Source organism: Cololabis saira, chromosome 8, assembly GCF_033807715.1.
Source record: "Cololabis saira isolate AMF1-May2022 chromosome 8, fColSai1.1, whole genome shotgun sequence".
Lineage (NCBI taxonomy): Eukaryota > Metazoa > Chordata > Actinopteri > Beloniformes > Belonidae > Cololabis > Cololabis saira.
The window spans coordinates 25,141,416-25,162,630 of NC_084594.1; the positions used below are offsets into that span (position 1 = coordinate 25,141,416).

Sequence of the window (21,215 nt, forward strand, 5' to 3'; positions counted from 1 at the left end):
GTAGGTACCTTCGCCAGTCCCATCACAAAAGGAGGCCAGTTCCTATTCAGCAGTTAACGAGGACGACAAACTGGAGTAGCTATTGTCCCTGCGTCTCAGCCCCCCGTCACAAAGCTTATTGTTGCATTCAGTCAGCAGAACTGCTCGTTTCCACTCCCAGCTAACCGTGGTCATCCTTACCCAGATCCCGGCTGCTTGCCAAGTAAAGCGTTTACATCACTGACTGAGTGCTCCTCAAAAAGCCTTAGTGGAGGAAATGGCCATCAGAAAGTCAAGAGCCCTTCACTTGTAGTAGAAAGAGATAAGAATAGAGTCAAGAAAGGTTTGTTTTTTTTAATAGACAAAGAACATTTTTGTTTTCAATAATGCAACCTGTGTCATTTTTGGTTAAGATTTTTTATATAGACGAGGTCTAAGATCTTGAGCAGAGTTTATGCAGAAAAGGAAACCCAGTGTATGACAAAAAGTAATTTAAAAAAGGTTTTAGTCATGCAGTTTACATATTCTTTTCCCAATAATGCTAAAAAAAAAAAGAACTAACTCTGTGGTCAGATAAAGGGTTATTTGGCATAAAATATTACTTTGGTGCGATAAGCAAAGCCATGAGTGGAACCCTGCAGTGTGAGAACCTTTTCGCGCTTCTGGTCATGCTTGATCCACGTTTTGGCCTCAGAACCTGACGCCTTGTTTGGTATGGATGTGCGTGTTTTGGCTTAAATGATGGACCTTGGAAAACAGAAACTCTAAATCTCAGATATTTTGCTCAAGATCTCTGAACTCCTGTTGTGGGAAGAGAGAATACATAAACCTTCGTAATTTAATGATGGTCACCTGAAACAGAATGGTCTAGCAAGTGTGTTTGTGTGTTTCATTAATTCAATGAAATTTAAATTATCCAGACCTTTTGCTGGTGCTGTGGAATATCCTTCCTTAAAAATGAGATTTGTTCTGATAGAATTACAACACTGTGATAACAATAGGGGGTTTACCAGTAAACTATTACTACAATGACCTTACACGGAACACACACAGAGGAATGAGGGACAACAAGGAACATAAAAAAGACACAAAAACACTAAATCACTATCTCAACTCAAAGTATTGCCATCTGCGGGAATTATTGGCGGGTTTTCAGAGGATTTGCTAAAACGACACATTTTTACAAAGCAGATTTTCCCCTTTTGTGGTTAGAGGTGCTGCTGAAAACAACCACACAGATTGTATTGTGCTGACTGAAGTACGGAGCAGATAGCACACAGCAAAGTAGGCAGGAGTGGGAGGATTGTGGCGTGAGCTTCCTTTTATCCAGGTTCAATAGCTCAGAGAAAGGGGTGATTAGTTTGTCCCATCTCAAAGTGCTGCCGCATCTTTGGTTACAGACATAAAAGCTGTGCCTGTCGTTGAGAAGAGCGGTAATTGTCATGCGAAACATAATAACCTGAGTGCGTGTGATGGGCACTGCTTAAAAAATGCATCTCTGAGAGGATTTCATTTTGAATGCTTGAAAAGAAACCAAACTTTTTGGAGTGTAGATGGTGCAATGTTGTTGTTTTCTAACTATTATTTCATACTCTGACCCTCTTGGACACAAAGGGCTCTTTAAAGAAGTCGAAAAAAGGAATAAAAAAGACACACGATGACATAAACATTCGGGGGATTTCCTCCCAGTCTCCATCCCATCTACTTCCCATTAGAGGGCAATCTCGAAGAGCGATTCGTTCGCCGTGAGAATGTGAAGGTTTGCCCTTTAGCACGTGAGCCAGTTACAGGGGGCAGGAAAGAAATGTTCAGACTTTCTTGTGAGTGTACCAACCAGGGGACAAACTCTTCACAGGAAGCCTTTGCCAATGGTATGCAGGCTTTGCGATCTGGATCACTGGCTGTAAAATCCCATCAAAGGAGCCTTCTTAGCCTCAGCAGTGTGAAGCTAAATCCATCCATAAGGAGATGAGCTGCCGGCAGTTTCAATGCCACCATCAGAACTACTTAACCACAAATGGACCCAGTGGAAAGATTCATTTTCGTATTTCCTTGTTCTTCCTGTGCAGATCAGCAGGTGGTCTCTCCAACATGTGCTGGCACTCTTGGGGCTCAGGGCTGAGGGCTCAGGGCTGGGGTCCCCGCACATCTATTGTATAAGCATCTGACCTGTGCTATCATGTGACACCAATAAATGACAAAATGGCCAAGCTACATAGAAGTGGGAATAGATTTAAATGATACGACAAATTCATAAGGGCTGGTAGACGACCGCCAGACAAACTGTTTCAGGGTTCATACAGCAATCCTTATGTTAAATTTAATACCAATTTAATACCTTTTTCACTACCTTCAGATTTTTTTTAAAAACTGTCACAACATTAAGTGTTAATCACGGACCTTTTAACATTAATACAGATTTTGAACTATAGAACACTATACAGAACAGATTTATAGACTCATTGATGTTGACCAGATGTTTCACATTTATTTCACTTTGTGAATGACAATAAAATAGACTGCTTAAAATGTAAAAGGTAAAAAATAATACCAATTTAAAAAAAAAATAATACCTCTGACAGTGAATTTAACACTTTTAATGGCCTTAAATTTGGCAATTTTCATTTATCACTTTTTAATACTTTTTAAAACCCCGCGGAAACCCTGTGTTTTTAAAAATCACAGAAGCCCTCCGGGGCCGGTAAAGAATTAAGATTCCAATTTAACTATTGTCTTTTTCCTAACTGTTTCCAGGCAAGTGATAAATGATAATAGATAATTGCTCAGGGGTCATACTCTGGGTCTTTGGAAAGTGACTAGAGACAACTTGTATTGTAATAGATGCTATATAGTTAAAATTGAATTGAATTGAAGTGTAGAACTTCCTCATCTCCTCAGCGCCCACACCATGGGTGGGGTTGGAGAAAGGGCCTTTCTGTGTGGAGTTTGCATGTTCTCTCCGTGTTCCCTTGGGTAGCTAATGTGAGCTACCCTCACAAAAACATGCAACAGTCCTGGGCTATACATGCCCCCTCTGGCCAGCCGGGGCGCCAGATGGGGTGGGGAGGATCTGGCCGGAATAACGTGATCCTTCCACGCGCTCAAACGGCCAGGGAATCCCTGCCGTGTTGGGTGAAAAGAAGCGGCCTGCTCACTCCTCAGGTTAAGGAGGAGGGCAGGGCCCTCCCGGTGTTGGCAGAGGGTGAGCAATGCCCAGGATTGACACTTAGGTAGGAGCACTGGGTGATAAAATGGGGAGAAATCAGGGGATGAAAGTAAAAAAAAAAAGAAAAAAAGAACACTACAAGACAAATCTCGTTTTTAGATCAAAGTGGCTGTGACTCAGTAGATAGCCCAGCCGTCTAACATTTCAGAGGTCCGTGGCAGAACACGTGTTAGACATATAACCCCAAACTGCCCCCATTGCATTTCATTAGCGTGTGAGTGTGTGTAGAAAAGAGATGAAAGCACCGCATAGACTAAACAAAAACTTTATGCACTTAGAAGCTGAAGAAGGTGTGAGTGAGTGGGTGTAAGTGGCTCATAGCCTACATACACTACAAGACTAGAAACGTGCAATATAAATGCATGCAACCATTTAAATGTCAACACTTAAACTCTGTGAAAAGCTAAGACTTGTTTTCCCAGCATCCACATCTGTAGCTGGTTGGAGTGTTGCAACAACACGAGAACTATGGATGTAACTGATACCATCTGCTCAGGAGTCTGGCTAGGTAAAGTGACTCTTGACCTTTTTAGACCTTTTCCTGAAACATTTTCATTCAAAGGTGTCTGCCAGTGTGGACGTGGTGTTTTACACTCATCCTCCCATCCTACTGCTCCCGATATGTTGCTTTTTTTTTTATAGTTGCACCTGCCTGCAGATGCTTTATTCCACACAAGAAGGGGGCAGTTAAATTACGACGGAGTATTAGGGCCAAACAAAAAAACAAAAAAAGGAAATTACGAGAATAAAGTCATAATGTAATGAGAATAAAGTCGTAAAATTATGAGAATAAAGTCATAATATTACGAGAATAAAGTCGTAATATTACGAGAATAGTTGTAATATATTATAAATATATAAATATAACTTCACAAGATGCTCAATATTCTTCATTTTAACACAGGGAGAAGACTGCTCTTCCTGTTAGAGTTCTCATAAATTACCACTTTATTTTCATAATATTATGACTTTATTCTCATAAATTACCACTTTATTCATTACGACTTTATTCTCGTAATGTCACAACTTTATTCTCGGAATTTTACGACTTTATTCTCGGAATTTTACGACTTTATTCTCGTAATATTACGACTTTATTCTTGGAATTTTACGACTTTATTCTCGGAATTTTACGACTTTATTCTCGTAATATTACGACTTTATTCACATAATGTTACGACTTTATTCTATTACGACTTTATTCTCACAACATTACGACTTTATTCTCGTAATTTTACGACTTTATTCTCATTATATTATGAATTTATTCTCGTAATTTCCAATTTTTTTTGTCTTAGTTTGGCCCTAATACTCCGTTGTAGTTAAATAAATCAATTTAGAAACATATTTTATTTTGGTAAAAAGGGTAGAAAATGTAACTGTAAATACTTACGATATAGACAGCCTGCCTCTCCGTTTAGTTGAGACCATCCAGGGCAACACTTGAACACAGTCATATGATCTTGTCTGTACACTTGTCTGTATGCTGTGTAGTACGCCGTCCTGTTAACAACATACACATCCAACCAAAGTTTTTTTACCAAACTTGCTGGCAGCAGTGAGACATGATACATGATAACAACTTACAAGATGACAAGGGGATTTTTGCCATGATGTTAAACAGTGATGTTCGAAAATAAGCATATCAAAGAGTATCTGATTTACTATTCATAATAGTTGTCTTTACTGTGTCGTGTGGCACGTTACTCAAACAGAGTCTTTGAAGAAGATGTCATAAGAGGGTTAAGTAAATTTCCCAGACTGTGTTAAAACAGTGACCTTGTCAGTCTCTATTTCAGAGCGCAAAGCCTGTCCTGTACTTTAGGACCCCTCTCATTGCTCAGCCGTCATTACACAGTGTAGAAAAGTACATTCAGTTAAAAGCGAGTAATTGCAGCCTTGGCTGCCATCAAAGCAGGCTTTGACTTTGCAACACGGTCAAGAAAGACGGAGCTTGATCACGGTGAGGAACTCCTGTAACGCCCCCCACAAGGACGCATTCAGAGTCTCCTTCAAAGGAATGTTGAACACAGAGATGTCCGAGTGTTAAATAGCTGGCCATCCAATCTAAAGGAGGTGGCTACACCGTGCACTTAACTACAGGTTAAAAGGTTACAAATTAAGGATTAGGTCCATAAAGAGGAAGAAGGAGATCAGAGGAGCTGAGTGCTATCCTGTTTGGAGGTGGATTTGGGGTAAATGATTTTTGCTGCATGAGTCACTGAGAGTACTGAAAAGCCATCAATTAATACTTTGCTCTTGTCTGAGTTCAGTCAGTAAATTGTTGCCTCCCCTGCAGGTGAGGTTGGGAGCATTTGCATGAGAGTCAGATGTTTTGAGAGTAGAAACGTACGAGCAGACAGATTTCACATGAGGTGCGTTACTTACTTCCTCTCATATCCCATGCACCACGATTGCCCCGCACAGGCTTGCTTCCACACTTTAACCATGCGTGTGAAGGCCTGCACACATGGCTGCCTCTGGGCAACCAGTGTCACCTCCCTCTCCGTGCACACGTTAGGCCTGGAACGAAAAACAGAAGTGAAAATACTTAACATGTCAAAATGTTCTGTCTTGTTTTTACAGATGTACGGGAGGCGGCGGGACGATTTATGAGGCTTCCAAGAAATGTGGTGGCAAAGATAGATGACCCAAAGCTTGTGGCAGGCATCGTGGACAATATATGGCCTGTGAGGGCATTACCTGCACCCGGTCTATAAATCATCTTTCAGAAGGCAGAGTGGTATGCGAAAAATACAAGATCTGTATCTGGGTGCATACTCGAAATGAATGTATTTAGAGGGTGGTGGAGGCGTAAAGCCCCCCCCCCCCCCCCCTCAGGCTAAATTACGATGTGGTTAACCATCAGACCTGTCTGCACAACATTTCCTGAGCTGCACACAGAAGCCGAGTCAAAAAAAGTGAAACATGATCTCTGAAACAATTACTTTTTGGGAAAATCTCCAAGGAAAAAAAGCCTCAGCATGTGGAGATCAGCAGGAATCCGAAGACAACATCCAGCTGCTCATCTCATAAACAACAGTAATCACTATCACCTACAGCCTGAGCAATTATGAAAGAGCTTATTATTGGGGGAGCTCTTCTTGCATAATTCAAGCTTCTTTTCTTAAACTCGTATTGTAAGCTATAAAATACCTGGTATAACTTCACTCTTTACTCTCGGGGCTTAAAAAGACAAACAGCTTCTGTCATAGTTGGGAATCGCGTGCAGATCATCAAAGTTAAGCCAATAACTGTGGCCTCATAATCATGTAAATTACAGAGATTGTGCACACAAAGCATGAAAGGGTGTTTGATGAGAGGGCACAGCAGCAAACACATATTTGAGGAGTGGGCTATCCCACCTTTTCTTTTCTGTTTCTGAGGGAGTTTGGATACAAACTTTTCAGGTGAACAGGTGAACCCTAAAAATCCCAGGAAACATCCAGTGAGCAGCATCTCCAAATACATCTGTGGAACTACATTCCGGTTATGAAACAAGCACAAACTGAATAAAAGTTTACTTACATCCGAGGCTGGAGATTGTTGGCGGTGCTGTAACTGAGCGCCTCCTTCATAAATATTAGGAAAAAAGAACAAAGAATGCTATCCATTTTCCTCTTCATAGACTGGCTTCAAATATAGGAACCACTCACAAATTCATTCATGAGTATAGATCTTTACTCCAGAGTAGTCAGAGATAAAATTATCACTTGGAAAGGAAAACAAAACCAAAACAAATCCGAACGCCCGACTTTGCGCATGAAAGATCCTCGGCGTGGAAATGAGCAGAACACAGCCATCTCTGGCGTGTCTCTGTTTCCTCTCACAGCCGGAGATTCCCACAGACGGAGAACCGCAGCTCACCTGTGATTCGTCACTGGAGAGTTTGGAGTGACGCGTAAAAACTGTGCGCGCTTTTTTGGCTCCGTTCACTGAGTTGGTAACGGTGGCAGAGCTTCGGGGGGGAGAAAAGGGCGAGGGGGGTGTGTTGCTGCAAAGAGACTCATTTATTCAAACCCCCAGCAGCGCCTTGAAAAGTCCATGCAGTCGGCAAGCGTGGATTTTTTTTTCTTCTTCTATATCAGACTAACATGTGATTTTGATCAGTGCGTAATGCTTTGGGTTACTGCAAAAACTCACACTCAGTCTTATTTCTAGTTAAAATGTCTAATTTTTAGTCAAAAAAGTCTCATTACACTTAAAACAAGACCCATCACTGGAAAAAACAACAATTTTCACCTGTTTCAAGTAGATTTTCACTTAAAATAAAGTAGAAAAATCTGCCAGTGGAACAAGATTTTTTTGCTAGATAAATTTTGTCCCACTGGCAGATTTTTCTACTTATTTCAAGTGAAAATTTACTTGAAACAGGTGGAAATTGTCAAACAATAAGTTATTTTTCTGGTAATGAAATGTTTTGAAATGAAGAAACGGTAAAAACAGAACATTAGAAGGGGTAGGACTAGAAAAGGTTTTTGAAACTTCATCCTACACCCTTTCAAACAGGAAATATTTATTTACATATAGATTTGTCTCTTTAATTTGCTTTGTTTTGCTTATGGTTTTCTTTGTTTGTTGTTTTTTTTCGGTATATACATTTTATGCATTCTGATTATTTTGTTTTTGTTTTAACCTGTTTGAATAAATAAATAAATGAAATGAAATGAAATGTTTTAAGTGTAATGAGATTTTTTGACTATAAATGAGACATTTTAACTAGAAATAAGACTAATATTCCTGGTAAGATTTTGAGTTTTTGCAGCAGGGGAGCAGTTGCACGCAGCAATGTGGAAACCCAGCATTCTTCAGTAGCTATCACCCGTTTTGGCGATAGATGATATTAAGGGCAGGGGCAGTGTGAAGCACCCTAGTGGTCAAACAGCTAATGGGGCGGTCAAAGGGTCAGGAGCCAGAACTGACCACTGCTCCTCTCCAAACAAAGCCTTCATTACCTTCATGCGTGTCCATGACCCGAAAAAGTCCCGGGTCAGCGGTGTCCCTGCAGCTTTAGAGGCTGTCAGGAATGCTGCATGATGTTTTAATTAGCCCCCAGACATATCAGAGCTCACCTCAGACATGTGCCAAACTGGGGGCAGAAAACTTGAATTGTTCTTTCAGTGCAGTGCAGCAACCTAAATTAGTTTACTGTAATTAGTTTAATGGCAATCAGGTGGATCTTTTTGTGTTGAATATATTTCTGGGTCTTCTAAACATGGATAGTCATCTGAACTTGACAGGAGGTCATCATCTCACTTACAATAACATGATCCAACCTGTTAATCAGACTATTAAGATCAAATACACAAGTGAGTCATTTGTTTGCCCCAAACTTCACTGAAATGGAAATAAAAAGATTAATAAAATGAAAAAATTCCAACACAGGAACTCCTTATATATACTTTTCAAAGTAGTGCTATTTGTGTTTAGAATTTAGTTGTCTTATTTTTCCTTAATTTGAAATCAAACTGCAAAACTCAATATGATGAAAATATGGATATCAACCAATAAATCATGAGACACCTTTTTATACTTGTCTTATTTCAATTGATATGTTACTATCTGATGGTCCACTAATGTTTGCTATTTTTAAATCTGGGTACAGTGACAGAAATAACCAGAGTCAAATTCCTTGTTGGGCAATGTTCAAACTTAGCTGCTAATAAAGCCGATTCTGATTCTGATTAAGTAGTCATCTGATTAACTGGAACTTTGAAATAGTAAATTTAGTAAATTGTTTCAGAGGCATGTGGAAAAAATCATCCACACATTTGCAATGCGAGCAGCTTTGTCAGTGAATCTGTGATTACATCATGTTATTTCAGACAGAAATGGTTCATTCTGTCTCAGTGGGGATATGTTTTATGATGATTAATGCTGATAAGTGTACTGAATAAATTTGAAACTAATTTTCTTTTGTGCAAAGATTAGATTTTTGATAAGCTATTTACGTAGTGAATAAGTATTTTAATACAAATTGCACTGCAGAATGTATCTTTTTAAGTAGAAGACATGAAGTGGTTAAATAAAGGTTTTTGCAGTGTTGTATTTGCATATCTGTAATCTGAACCCAAGTATTACTACTAATCTTGCCTAGTGCATATGTTACGGTTGCTGATTTTCATTTTTGTCGAACTTACTAACAGATTGTGTCTTTGTGTATTAGGGTGAGGGTCAAATATGTATCACCTGGACCCGCGTGAGAGCCGACAAGGGAGAGATTATGCGTAGCTACTTTTGTAAAACGGCAATTTGCTGCCACCTTGTGGTCAAACGCGGAAACTACAACAGCCTTCCCAAATCATTGACTTCGGAAAACAAATAAGACCACGGGAAGTGGTCACAGAAAATGGACTTTGCGCTCTTTTAGAAACAACCCTGCAAAGTAGTGGAATTGCTGATTTTTCAATCCATATAATCCAGTAAAGTCATTTTACCACGCTCCCTTTTTTACAACGCGACCTTTGAACCTGTCGTAAACTCACTGCCGTATTATATCATGTTGCCGATAAAAACAGGCGGCCTCTGCAGACTCCTACAGGCTTGCAAATCTAAAGACGTATTCTTACACTTGCCGGCGTTTGTGGTTTGTAGAAACATGTCTAAACGACCGGAGACTTTGTTGGGAACCATGGCGTTTGGAGGGCGAGCTGACGGCGAGCAGAGCCGAGCCCTGGTGAGCGCGTTCCGGGAGAGAGGACACGCTCACCTGGACACAGCCTTCATGTACATGGACGGACAGTCCGAGACCATCATAGGCGGCATGGCCCTGCCCAAAACAGGTACTGTCTCTGCTTATTGCTGGGTAAAACTACAGCACCCGCTTTGAATTGTAACAACGTGTTTTGTTCATATTAAGCTCGTTAAGTAACACATTTTCACTATTAAAGGAGTTCAACAAGCAGATTTGATCAGTATAGGCTATAGTTTAGTTTATTTTATTGTTTTGCACAGTTTTAAAGGTATACAAGAAAATATCAAAGATAAATACTATACAGGACTGTCTCAGAAAATTAGAATATTGTGATAAAGTTCTTTATTTTCTGTAATGCAATTAAAAAAAAACAAAAATGTCATACATTCTGGATTCATTACAAATCAACTGAAATATTGCAAGCCTTTTATTATTTTAATATAGCTGATTATGGTTTACAGTTTAAGATTAAGATTCCCAGAATATTCAAATTTTTTTGAAATAGGATATTTGAGTTTTCTTAAGCTGTAAGCCATGATCAGCAATATTAAAATAATAAAAGGCTTGCAGTATTTCAGTTGATTTGTAATGAATCCAGAATGTATGACATTTTTGCATTACAGAAAATAAAGGACTTTATCACAATATTCAAATTTTATGAGACAGTCCTGTATACGGTGCAGGAAGAGGCAAAAAAAACCCAATGGGCTTATTTGAAGCCTCCACCGAAGTTATTAAAATTTCACATGTTATAAAGAACACAAGATTAACATACAAAAACAAAAAGTATCTCTACACAAAAGTGATGGCAAACTAATAATGCAATATATAGATAATAATAAAGAATAAAGACAAAAGAAAATAAGTGTTTGAGTGTGCATGGGATATTGTTTTTACAATTTGTATTGACTCCTGAGCAAATAAGACTAATGGTAGAAATGATCATGTCACTGAGTGAAACACAAAAAAAAACATGGATACATGTACAACAATACATTGGGAAAACAGCAGTCAAGTGGTCCTTCAAACGTCTTTTATAACATTTCAAAGAGGAAGAGCTCTTTGCCAGGTGGGAAAAATCATTCCACAATTTAGTGCCCCTAAATCTCATTGAAAATTGACGTCTGCAAGTGAGAAATTTAGGAAGATGAAGATCTGAGGATTGTCGAGTTGAATAAGAATGAACCTGTGAATTTGATTTAAAGTAAGTCTTGAACTGTCCAGGAATATTCCCTTCACTTGAATTTATCTTATAAATAAAAACGCATGTCTGAAAAATATTGATATCATAAATAGTAAGAATCTGGAGTTTCTGAAATAAAGGAGTAGATGAAGCATGTGACTCTGATCGAGTTGCAATCCTAACAAAACGTTTCTGTAGGACCAGAATTTTGTGGAGAATTGTAGGAAAAGTATTTGCCCAAACTATATTACAATATGAGAGATAAGGATACATTAAACTATAATAAAGTGTAAGGAGACAACTCGTGACAAGATGACATATTGTTGACATTGATGATATATTGTCTTTATTTTTTGAATATTTTTTATTCATATTCTGTGACAGTAGTAAGATTTCTGGTCAGTAGTCTATAGACTTTATTTTCTTGATTTGTTCATGTGTATATAAACCTTACATCCAGGAAAATTCGGAATGCAATTTAAAAAAAAAAAAAAAAAAAGTAAAAATAAATCCAACATGCTGAGTGCAACATGCATCCAACATCTCTGCATCTTCTTGAAACGAGTCACTCATTCTGCACACTTCACTCCTTTGCAGGGGTGGATCTGCCCCCCCTCCCCCCGCACTCAAGAGCATAAAAAGAGCCTTAAAATTAGTGTAAAATACATAAAGTATATACTGTAAATGCAAAAATAAAGAGGTGTGTCTCATGTTGGTATTTGAGCGCCACAATTCGGGATAGAGTTGGAGTCTTTAGGTCATGTGATCTGAAAGCTATTGGGGGAAAAAAGCTGTATGTGAACAGCTTTGGATATAAACATTTATATAAAATATATAACATCTATAAATGCAAAATAAAAACGTGTGTCTCATGTTGGTATTTGCGTGCCATAATTCGGGATAGTGTCTGTTTAAATATAAGTTCAAACAAATAATAAAAGATACATGTTTTTGTTGAGTTTCTCTGCAAAGGGGGGGGGGGGGGGGGGTCATCATTAGAGATGGTATGTCAATTCAAGCTCAATTTGTCTTCAAGTCATTAAATACTTCTATCTTTCTCCACATTGTCTTTGATCTTAGGTGTTTTTCAGCAAACTGCTAAACAAGAATATTGTTCATATCCAGATATTACTAACTACAAATGACAACTTAAATGTACCGGTATTCTCAGTAACAATAGCTACCAAGGCCAATCCCTGGGATGGAAAGACGCTGAAGCCGGACAGCGTGCGCTCCCAGCTGGAAACGTCCCTGCAGAGGCTGCAGACCGACAGCGTGCACCTCTTCTACCTCCACGCCCCAGATCACCAAAACCCCATCCAGGATACTTTGAGGGCTTGCAATGAACTCCACAAAGAGGTGAGCTGGCCTGGAGCCATGTCTGCCTTTTCTAGTGTATAAATAATAGAACTGATGCAGCACATCGTTTCAAGTTCAGATACTGTATTTTCTGCTTGTCACAACAGTCCATTCCAGTAGGATTTATTCTATAATATCACCCACAGGGAAAATTCAAGGAGTTTGGGCTGTCGAACTATGCATCATGGGAAGTGGCGGAAATTGTTAGTATTTGCAGACACAACAACTGGATTGTTCCCACAGTGTATCAGGTATTGACTTTTATTATATTTATTATATATTATTTGATGTAAAGATTTTCTAGTAGCCAACTGCTTGCTCTAAGTTTCAAATGTTTATAAGGTTGTCTCTAATAATTTATCTTCTGTCAAATAGCCAACATGTACAATATCTGCTAAATCTTTCTGAGACTTAGACGTGTCGTGTTTTCAGTGATACATGGTTTATGTGTTGTTAAATAATTTAGATTTTACTAATGAATTACAAAGCATTTGTGCATAGAGGTGCCACATGTGGATTCTAAAATGTTTCTTTCCCACACACAAGACTCAGAGGAGGGCAGAAGAATAGTTTTTTATAGTTACACATAAAAAAAAGTATTAAAATGTAAACCTTTAACCGGTACAGAAAATATGACAGTTGGCCCAATAATGATTACCCACGATGCAGGGAATGAAGTGTTTGTTGCTCAGAATTTAACAGAATGACCCCCAGAACTGCTTTCATTTTTCTTAAATCTGCTTTCAGTTGTATTTGGTGTGTTTTTGGTTTGAAACTTGACTGTCCCAACTTGTCACAGGGGATGTACAATGCCACTACAAGACAGGTGGAAACTGAGCTGCTGCCATGCCTGAGAAACTATGGGATTAGGTTCTACGCGTACAATCCTCTGGCAGGTACTCGGCCCGTGTTGTATTCTGTACTGACTGTTTTTAATAATTTATTGAAAATTATATACTCAATAATTGTAATGAATTAGTAACTTACTGCGAAAGAGTAAGGCAGCATATTTAATGTTGCAGACCACAAGTGAAATCTTAATCTTTTGGCTAATTTTTATCTAAATTTGGAGCATGTCCTCTGTGTCTTCTGGTTTTAGAACTGACTGACTTACTGGCCACATTTACACTTTATTTTTCTCCATCAGATATGGGTCACATTTTAAAGTTGATGTGAGCAATTCATTTAAAAAAAAAGTCAGTAATGGGTAATAAATCCTAATTGGCCATCAAAACCTGCAGTTGGAAGCGTAAATTCAGACATTAAAGGACCTATCAGATTATGACTTTCAAATGAAACCATGTAACTGCAGGATGCGTAGGCTTCCTCTCATGAGATGCAAGCAGAATACATTTGTTGCTAACCTGTTCAGAGTATAATTGACTCGTTGCTCAACATTCATAAAGATGTTTGTTGTTCCAAGCTTTTTGTCGATGGAAACAAAATCTACTCCAGACATATAAATATTGCCTGTCATTATCAAGCTTAATGGTGATATGTTACATGGTCCCTTATTTTCAAAACATGCAGATAACTTTTTAAACATAAGAATTAATTAATAACATAAGGCATTTATATTAATTGATGGACATTTTTCATTCCTACACCTCTGATTATGTTTAAAATGCTGCCTGGGTTCAGAAGCAGCAGATGAAGTCACGTGTCATCTGAAAAAGGAATTGCTTTCAATGTATCAAATAATAAGAAAAAAAGCATAATGTGTTGGGTTTTTTGTTTTTAATTGGTCTGCAGATTGATTCGTTGGAACTACATCAAAAGTATAAAGTTTGTAAGAACATTAAAGGATATCAACATGTTATAGATCTTATTCCTAACCTTCACCTCTAAAATATGTGTTCAAAGTGATGCATCTGGATGTTTTTGTTTCTTTCTCTCCCTTTTAACATGTCTCATGTCAAAAGGTGGACATGTAGATTGAGGATGCACCTCTACCCTTCTTGTATGAAGTGGTCCCCCAGCAGGGATGAATACTAGTTTATGAGCAGCGGGAACGTGCTGTTAGATTGCAATCAACTGATGATTCATTAACATATGTTCTTCTGATCCAATCCAAGTTTTATGCACCTTCCGTGCATCTGGAGTAAGCTTTCAGTAAGAAGGTGATGTTTGCTCAAATCTGCTTACAGATTTAGAAAAAACTTTCAGAAATGCATCCATGCCCTCTCAGGATAGCTTGGATAACCTTTTCTATCTTGTTGAAGAAATTTGGACATGGTCAAACTTTTAAGCATAAGTAACATTTGCAAGGATTTTCTTAATATTGACAGTAAATGTTTTTCATCCAAATATGTACTCTCCTCCTTTGCCAGGTGGCCTTCTGACAGGAAAGTACCACTACGAAGACAAAGATGCTTCTAAGCCTGCGGGACGATTCTTTGGTAACAACTGGGCTGCAGCATACAGGGACAGGTGAGACACCTGCAGCTTGCTCTTGTAACGTTTTCTTTTTTGCCATTGCTGTTAAAACACAGAACATAACTGCAATTCTCACCATGTTCTGTTTAAGATACTGGAAGAAGAGTCATTTTGATGCCATAGATCTGGTTCTCAAGGCCTTGGAGACAGCGTATGGCTCAGAGAAACCGTCCCTGACCTCTGCTGCGATGCGCTGGATGTACCACCACTCCCAACTGAAGGTAACCAGCAGTATGGTTCTCATATGGGATGACCATATAAGTTTGTGTATTGTGTAAAGCAAAATTTGCCCTATTCCTTAAGATTCTCAAAGGAATTATACAGTTTCAAAACACTGCTGCCGACCTTCTTAAAATACTATGAACAAATGCCACGTCATTTCTAGTAAGCTCTGCTGCTTCAAGGATGAAAATGGAAACTGTTTAATCATTTTATACTACGGTAATTTTCCTACAAGGGTGCTTTATTTGTTACTTTTATTCATGTCAACCCAATATTTCAAAGCTATCAATTTTCATAAGAAATTAAATTTAGATGGTTCATGCAGTCTTCATAATTTTCCATGAGTCATGTTTCACTGGAAACTTTAGTATAGGGAGGGGGGGATAGCTCTGGATCTGTAGACTCAGATATTCATGGACCTCTGCAGTCTTTCTCCCGCAAGAAAGATGAGCCAGATGCGTTACATCCAGCTGTTTTAAGTCTGAATTTTCACCACTAGATGTCACTAAATCTCCCCCTCAAAACACTGTTGAGGCAGAGTTGAGGATTCATCAGTAGCCATCAACTTTGCAAACTAATATTTTTTTTCCCTTTTGTATTGAGGAACCTAGTTGTATCTTGGTTGCACAACTTTTTACAACTACTGTGCCCAGGGTGATCTTGGGGATGGAGTGATCATTGGCATGTCAAACATGGAGCAACTTCAGCAAAACCTGACAGCTGCAGAGGAGGGAACTCTGGACCAGAGAGTGGTCGACGCCTTCAAGGACGCCTGGAACCTTGTTGTCCACGAGTGCCCCAACTACTTCAGATGAGGACGCTGTTCTCAAGACACTGTGATCCAAAAACTTGCACTTTGTTCATTGCATTAAGATTCTACAGAACATAATTTACTTTCCCTTAATTTTTCATGATTTTTGACTGTTATCATGTTTACTTTCAAAATGATGAGCTGGAGATCTGTGTGAAGATGTTAAAGCAGTTCATTGTATAAATGTAAAAATAACAACGTAATATTTCAACACAAAGTAATAATCCCAGTCAATAAAATGCCTTTCTAACATGAGATGGCTGGTTTAATACAAGAACAGGGGTGTTTGACTGGGGAGGGACTTGCATTTAACAGAAACTTGAGTATGTAGACACACAAGATTATTTCCTTTGACTCTAGTCTCCAATGTTTACTGAAAAACCATTTAGTCCAAACAAACTTCCAGGTACAGATCATAAACTGGTGTTTTAGAAGATTTAAATATACTATTAAAGGTGAGGCTGGAGACTGTAGGGGCAGTGCTGCCCATCAGGATGAAAGGTTTCACATAATTATCCCTCTGCCATACAAGTTAAATAGGCGTGTCCATTGGAGGAGGTTATTCTAAATCATCATCATCGTCGTTGTCATCTTCATCCTCAGCCGCAGCAGGCTCTACATCAGCCAAGTTCTCAAAAGCACTTGTTTCTGAGTTCCACATACATTTGATCTGCACTTTGAATTCTGCCATCTCGATGGCAAAAAGTTTCTGTAGGGGGAAAAAAAAAAAAAACTGTTTATTACAGTTTGTTTATTTTAACTATATTTATAAAAACAAACAACTTAAAACCTCACCAGAATCCGAGCTTGTTCAGGGGTTAAAACCTCTCCTTCTTTACAGACGTTGTGGTCATTCAGCAGCGTTACCACTCCTGCAATACCAAGACAAAAACACATGTTCAATAATCAAAGAGGAAAATTGAGACTTAAATATATACTGGAATAATCAAATAAATTAATCCTTCGAAAAAATATTATGCCTTCATTGTTTATGCCAGCGATTTTCAATCCTGGTCCTCAAGACCCCGTCCAGCATCAACACACATTATTCAAATGAATAGTCCTCATCAGCTTGTCAATAAGGTCTGGACCAGTCCGTCGAGGACACGGTCATTTGTATCATGGTGTGCTGAAACAGGGAAACATCTAAAACATGCAGGACAAGCTGCTGAGAACCAAGGTTAAAGAACACTGCTTTAAGCATTTATTATAAACACAGTCGAGTCTTAGTACTGAAACATTTCATTTCACTGAGAAGACAATGATCCTTGTAGTGATAATGCACTGAATTCGTATGGTTGAATCAGTTTTTTGGTTGTTTTACACCTGACCTCCTTATTTTGCCCATTCATACCTTCCTGAGAATATTACAGGCCACCTCTCTACCACAAAGATTTTTGTAACTTTCTGCAGATTCACATCAAGACACGGATTGTTAAATAAAACCCAAACGTTCACGAGGTTACAGGAGCTTCTGTCACTGAAACTTATTTAAACATGAGGTTGTACCAGTTTACTGGAGACAACTTTTCTTTAAAAAATAACAAATAAATTGCAAACAAACTAGTGTTTCTCTAATCTTATCTAACACGAAAGACATCAGAGCTGCAGCAGCTGCCTTTAAGGGTTTTACTTTGTTCAGCGGAGTCTCCACCACCTTCACATGGGCACCACTATTTGTCCAGAATGATGGATGGCTCATTTTGACTAAAATCAAGTTGGAACTTGTCGATGATCCATAAATGATGCAGGTGGAGTGCACGTCATACCTCAGAGAGGAAACTTGTACTGGCTGTACGAACATTACAAGCAAAAATCACTCAAAACATCCAACAACAAATATTGTTGCAGGCCTGTCCAGTATCCTCACCTTTCTTCAGTGCAGTGGGAAGTCCCAACTGTCTCAACTGAGGCTCCATGGAGTGAGGGAACTGTTCAAGCGGCCCCTCGTTCAGAGTTATGTCCATCTGGGCCTGGTTGCCTGCCCGGGCGTAGTCCATCTCTTTGAAATGACTGAAATATCTGCAGGTAAAGCCCAAAATTTAAGTCAGCTCACGGATGATGTATGAAACGTCCCTCCAACCATGAAGTATTTTGCAAAAACCCTACTTACTCTTGTACTTCGTCCTTTGTTTTATTTGTGAAAAGTACACCAACTTCTCCTCGCAGATACTTGCACACCTGAAACATCCAAAGCATAAAAATGTAAGATCTCTGTGGTAGACAGCAAAGGTTATTATTGTATGTTTAATGTTGATAATTGCTCACCCTGTGCAAATTGTCCTTATATTCATCTGTATCTCTTTTTCCCAAAGCAACAATCATGACTTTATTTTTGCCAAAGAAGAATCTGCGAAGAAGAGACATACCGGTAATTCAGTTGAACGGTTGCCAGAACAAACCTTAGTGAAATCAGAGGTCCATTCCAGCGCCCACACCTACTGAACTTGATCATTTGAGAAGCATATGTACAAATGTCAATCTCACTGGTAGGCGAGTGTGATTAGAGTGCAATAAACCTTCAGAGCATTTAATGTCACTTTATTCTGAATCTTCCCAACATGGCTTTCATGTGATTTTTTTTGTGTCTCTTCTTTCATCCCACAAAATATGACGCGGATGATAACCGACTGAGAAACTACTACCACGTTATGATGAAACAACACCATACTAGCTCGTATGTCTTAGTTTAGGATGACATTTAACGATACGGTAAAAGCAAATTTGACTCAATTTACCATCTTAAATATATAATTCCTATTCCCCCTCTTTTCACCAATTTTGTTTCGTTCCCATCCCCTCTATTCCACCTTTAACAGTGTGTCTCAAATGAATTATGTCATATCAGATAATCCATTTGAGCCTTGTGAAATACACATGTGGACAGATTTGTTGGTATCCGTCACTGAGATAACTAGAAACTGACAAAAATAGTAAAGTCATTTGACCAGAGTGGCGTCCTGTAATCAGCTTCAATCAGTCTGACTAGTTAAAGCAGGGGTCACCAACCCTGGTCCTCGAGGGCCGGTGTCCCTGCAGGTTTTAGATGTTTCCCTGCTTCATTGCACCATGATACAAGTGACTGTGTCATTAACAGAATTGTGCAGCCCTGGATGACAAGCTAGTGACGATGATTAATTAGAATCAGGTGTGTTAAAGGAGGGAAACATCTAAAACATGCAGAACACCGGCCCTCGAGGACCAGGGTTGGTGACCCCCGAGTTAAAGTGTGAAAAGTCATCCCTCTGCTGTTTGGTATCATGGTACCAACACACACCAGAAAAAGAGAATCAGAGCATTGTCAGGGGAAATCAGCAAGAAAATTATAGACAAACATGTTAAAAGGTAAAAGTTAAAAGATCATCTCCAATTAAGTAACTGTTCCTGTGGCTACAGCTGCTAAGTTCATTCAGAGGTTTATGGTTCATGGGACGGGAACCAACCTCCCTGGATGTGACCAAAAGAGAAAAAGAGATGGAGATGTGTGCCTTTGTGTTTTTTTTTATTTATCATTCATTTACTTTTACATGACCCTCTTTGTATTGGATTTTTTTTTTTTTTTGTTTTCCTTTTAAACCCTGATTATTTAGCATTTACAGACTTATCTATGCACCAAAGCTATGAGAGTAACAGACTTTCAATTCTCTCGATTCCCTTTACTCCACATGCAGAGCAACTGACAATAATGACGACTTTGAGACGACTCGTGACCAAAGCACCCATAATTACTTCCAAAGAGATTCAGGGTGAACTCAAAAGGTCAAGTTCACACGATCCATCGCTGTTTAAGACAAAATGGACTTAATGGAAGAAGACTAGGATTTGTCAAAAGGCAAGCCGCACAGATTTCTTGAATTTTTCCAGGGTACAAGGACATTTCAAGACGATCCAGACATTCTGTGCTGTCCAGTGTCAGAAAACGTGGTCTCAGTCACAGGTCACGGATCCTCCAACAGTATGATGACATAAAACACACATCCAAAACATCCAGGAACAATTAAGAACAAAAGTCTGGACAATTCTGAGGTGTCATCCTATGAACTGTGATCTAAATCCTATTAAAACAGATGCAACGTGCAGTCTTAAAAAGAAACCCTTCAAACCTGAGACATCTGGAGCAGTTCGATCATGAGGAATGAACCCAAATACCCTTCTACAGGTGCAGCAATCTCATTGATTAACAGAAATCGGTGATCACTGATTGCAGTAATTCCCTCAAAAGGTTGGGCAACAAAATATAAGATGAGGGTCCCAAATTATTTTCCAATCGTATGTCATTAGATTGGCTTCTTTTAATTGATTCAGTTAAACCACAACTCAAAACCAATGTCTGATTTCCTTTAGTCAATGTTCAGTTTCAACTTTTTTCAGTGAACATTGTGGGCTTTTACTTGCTTTAATGGGTAAAGGGTACCAACAAATCTGCCCCAGTTACCTCAGGAAAGTCTTCTTAACATCTCCTAATACCAGTTCTGGGACCTGGAAACACCATGTAAAGGTAACAGTACCTGCTGTGTTTCCATGCTGTCCGGATGTCCTTCACTTTGTTGTTCCTCATATTCGCCACAGAGAATATGAACAAGTTTCTGTAGGTGTCAACGCATTTCCGTAACTGCAAAAGGAAAAGTGAGTTGTTGTTTTTTTTTATTATTATTATTGTATTTTTCCACAGGCACAGCTAATGATAGAAATCCACCTTGACACTCACCTCCTCGATTAACTTCTGTTTAGACTCCAACCCCTTCTTGGCGGTTTTCGTCAAGGAAACTAAAAGTAGAAATAATGTGAAAAGTTAAGTTTAATTATCTCCGAGTTTACCAGATGCGAGTGCAGACATGCTGATGTAGCTACGCTAACGCCAGGTCGCTTTACACAATTTTTATCGCAGCTAATGATGGCATATATTAGTTGGACAAAGTTGGAAAATACTAAAAGTATGTGATATAATATAAACACGTCAGTTTACGTCTGTAGTTTCTTACTTTTCTTGTCTCTCTTAGACTTCGGCATGGTTCCTTCTCACGACGGCATGGGACGAACACGTGAAGCTGAAGGACCCCAAATGTTTCTGTCTGCTGAAGTTGACCATGTTGCGCCTGATTAAAAATAGATTACACATATATATATATATATATATATATATATATATATATATATATATATATATATATATATATATATATATATATATATTGTAAATATTATCCGTTTTTTTGGTATTTACTATTTTTTTTTCTCTTGTACATACTCTTTTTCTACTTTTTATATTGCTCTTTTTTATTATTTAACTATTTATTGGTTATTT

The 21,215-nt window shown here is 38.6% G+C and overlaps 3 protein-coding genes across 5 annotated transcripts in view; 1 reads left to right on the forward strand and 2 right to left on the reverse strand.

The window, feature by feature from the left end:
- Window positions 1–7,079, reverse strand: part of megf6b (multiple EGF-like-domains 6b) — a 62,651-nt gene extending 55,572 nt beyond the window's left edge. For 2 of the 3 annotated variants that reach the window (XM_061727391.1, XM_061727390.1), the window contains exons 1-3: window positions 6,734–7,079; window positions 5,594–5,728; window positions 4,599–4,708 (exon numbers count right to left, since the gene is read on the reverse strand). In XM_061727391.1, coding sequence (XP_061583375.1) covers window positions 4,599–4,708; window positions 5,594–5,728; window positions 6,734–6,831 — 343 coding nt within the window. In that variant the 5' untranslated portion in view covers window positions 6,832–7,079. Of the gene's footprint in view, window positions 1–4,598; window positions 4,709–5,593; window positions 5,729–6,153; window positions 6,226–6,733 lie in introns of those variants that run through there. The other variant, XM_061727392.1, reaches the window with a different exon arrangement.
- Window positions 7,080–9,620: 2,541 nt separating this feature from the next.
- Window positions 9,621–16,165, forward strand: akr7a3 (aldo-keto reductase family 7, member A3 (aflatoxin aldehyde reductase)). Its single transcript, XM_061727395.1, has 7 exons — window positions 9,621–9,987; window positions 12,254–12,441; window positions 12,588–12,692; window positions 13,241–13,337; window positions 14,772–14,871; window positions 14,969–15,098; window positions 15,753–16,165. The coding sequence occupies exons 1-7, from the start codon at window positions 9,705–9,707 to the stop codon at window positions 15,912–15,914; spliced, it is 1,065 nt and encodes a 354-aa protein (XP_061583379.1). The 5' UTR covers window positions 9,621–9,704; the 3' UTR covers window positions 15,915–16,165.
- mrto4 (MRT4 homolog, ribosome maturation factor) lies at window positions 15,321–20,978 on the reverse strand. The gene is made up of 8 exons (XM_061727396.1): window positions 20,893–20,978; window positions 20,619–20,677; window positions 20,419–20,522; window positions 18,179–18,260; window positions 18,024–18,091; window positions 17,781–17,932; window positions 16,706–16,782; window positions 15,321–16,619 (listed from the first exon to the last, which is right to left on the reverse strand). Exons 1-8 carry the CDS (start codon window positions 20,918–20,920, stop codon window positions 16,470–16,472), a joined length of 720 nt encoding a protein of 239 aa, XP_061583380.1. The 5' UTR covers window positions 20,921–20,978; the 3' UTR covers window positions 15,321–16,469.
- Window positions 20,979–21,215: the final 237 nt, after the last annotated feature.

Coding starts and splice junctions, on each gene's coding strand:
- mrto4 (XM_061727396.1), bottom strand. CDS start 20,920: ATGCCGAAGTCTAAGAGAGACAAGAAAA. Junction 20,523..20,618: donor AACAGAAGTTAATCGAGGAG/GTGAGTGTCAAG, acceptor TTCCTTTTGCAG/TTACGGAAATGCGTTGACAC. Junction 16,620..16,705: donor CTGAACAAGCTCGGATTCTG/GTGAGGTTTTAA, acceptor TTCCCCCTACAG/AAACTTTTTGCCATCGAGAT.
- akr7a3 (XM_061727395.1), top strand. CDS start 9,705: ATGTTGCCGATAAAAACAGGCGGCCTCTGCAGACTCCTACAGGCTTGC. Junction 12,442..12,587: donor GCAATGAACTCCACAAAGAG/GTGAGCTGGCCT, acceptor TATCACCCACAG/GGAAAATTCAAGGAGTTTGG. Junction 15,099..15,752: donor ACCACCACTCCCAACTGAAG/GTAACCAGCAGT, acceptor TACTGTGCCCAG/GGTGATCTTGGGGATGGAGT.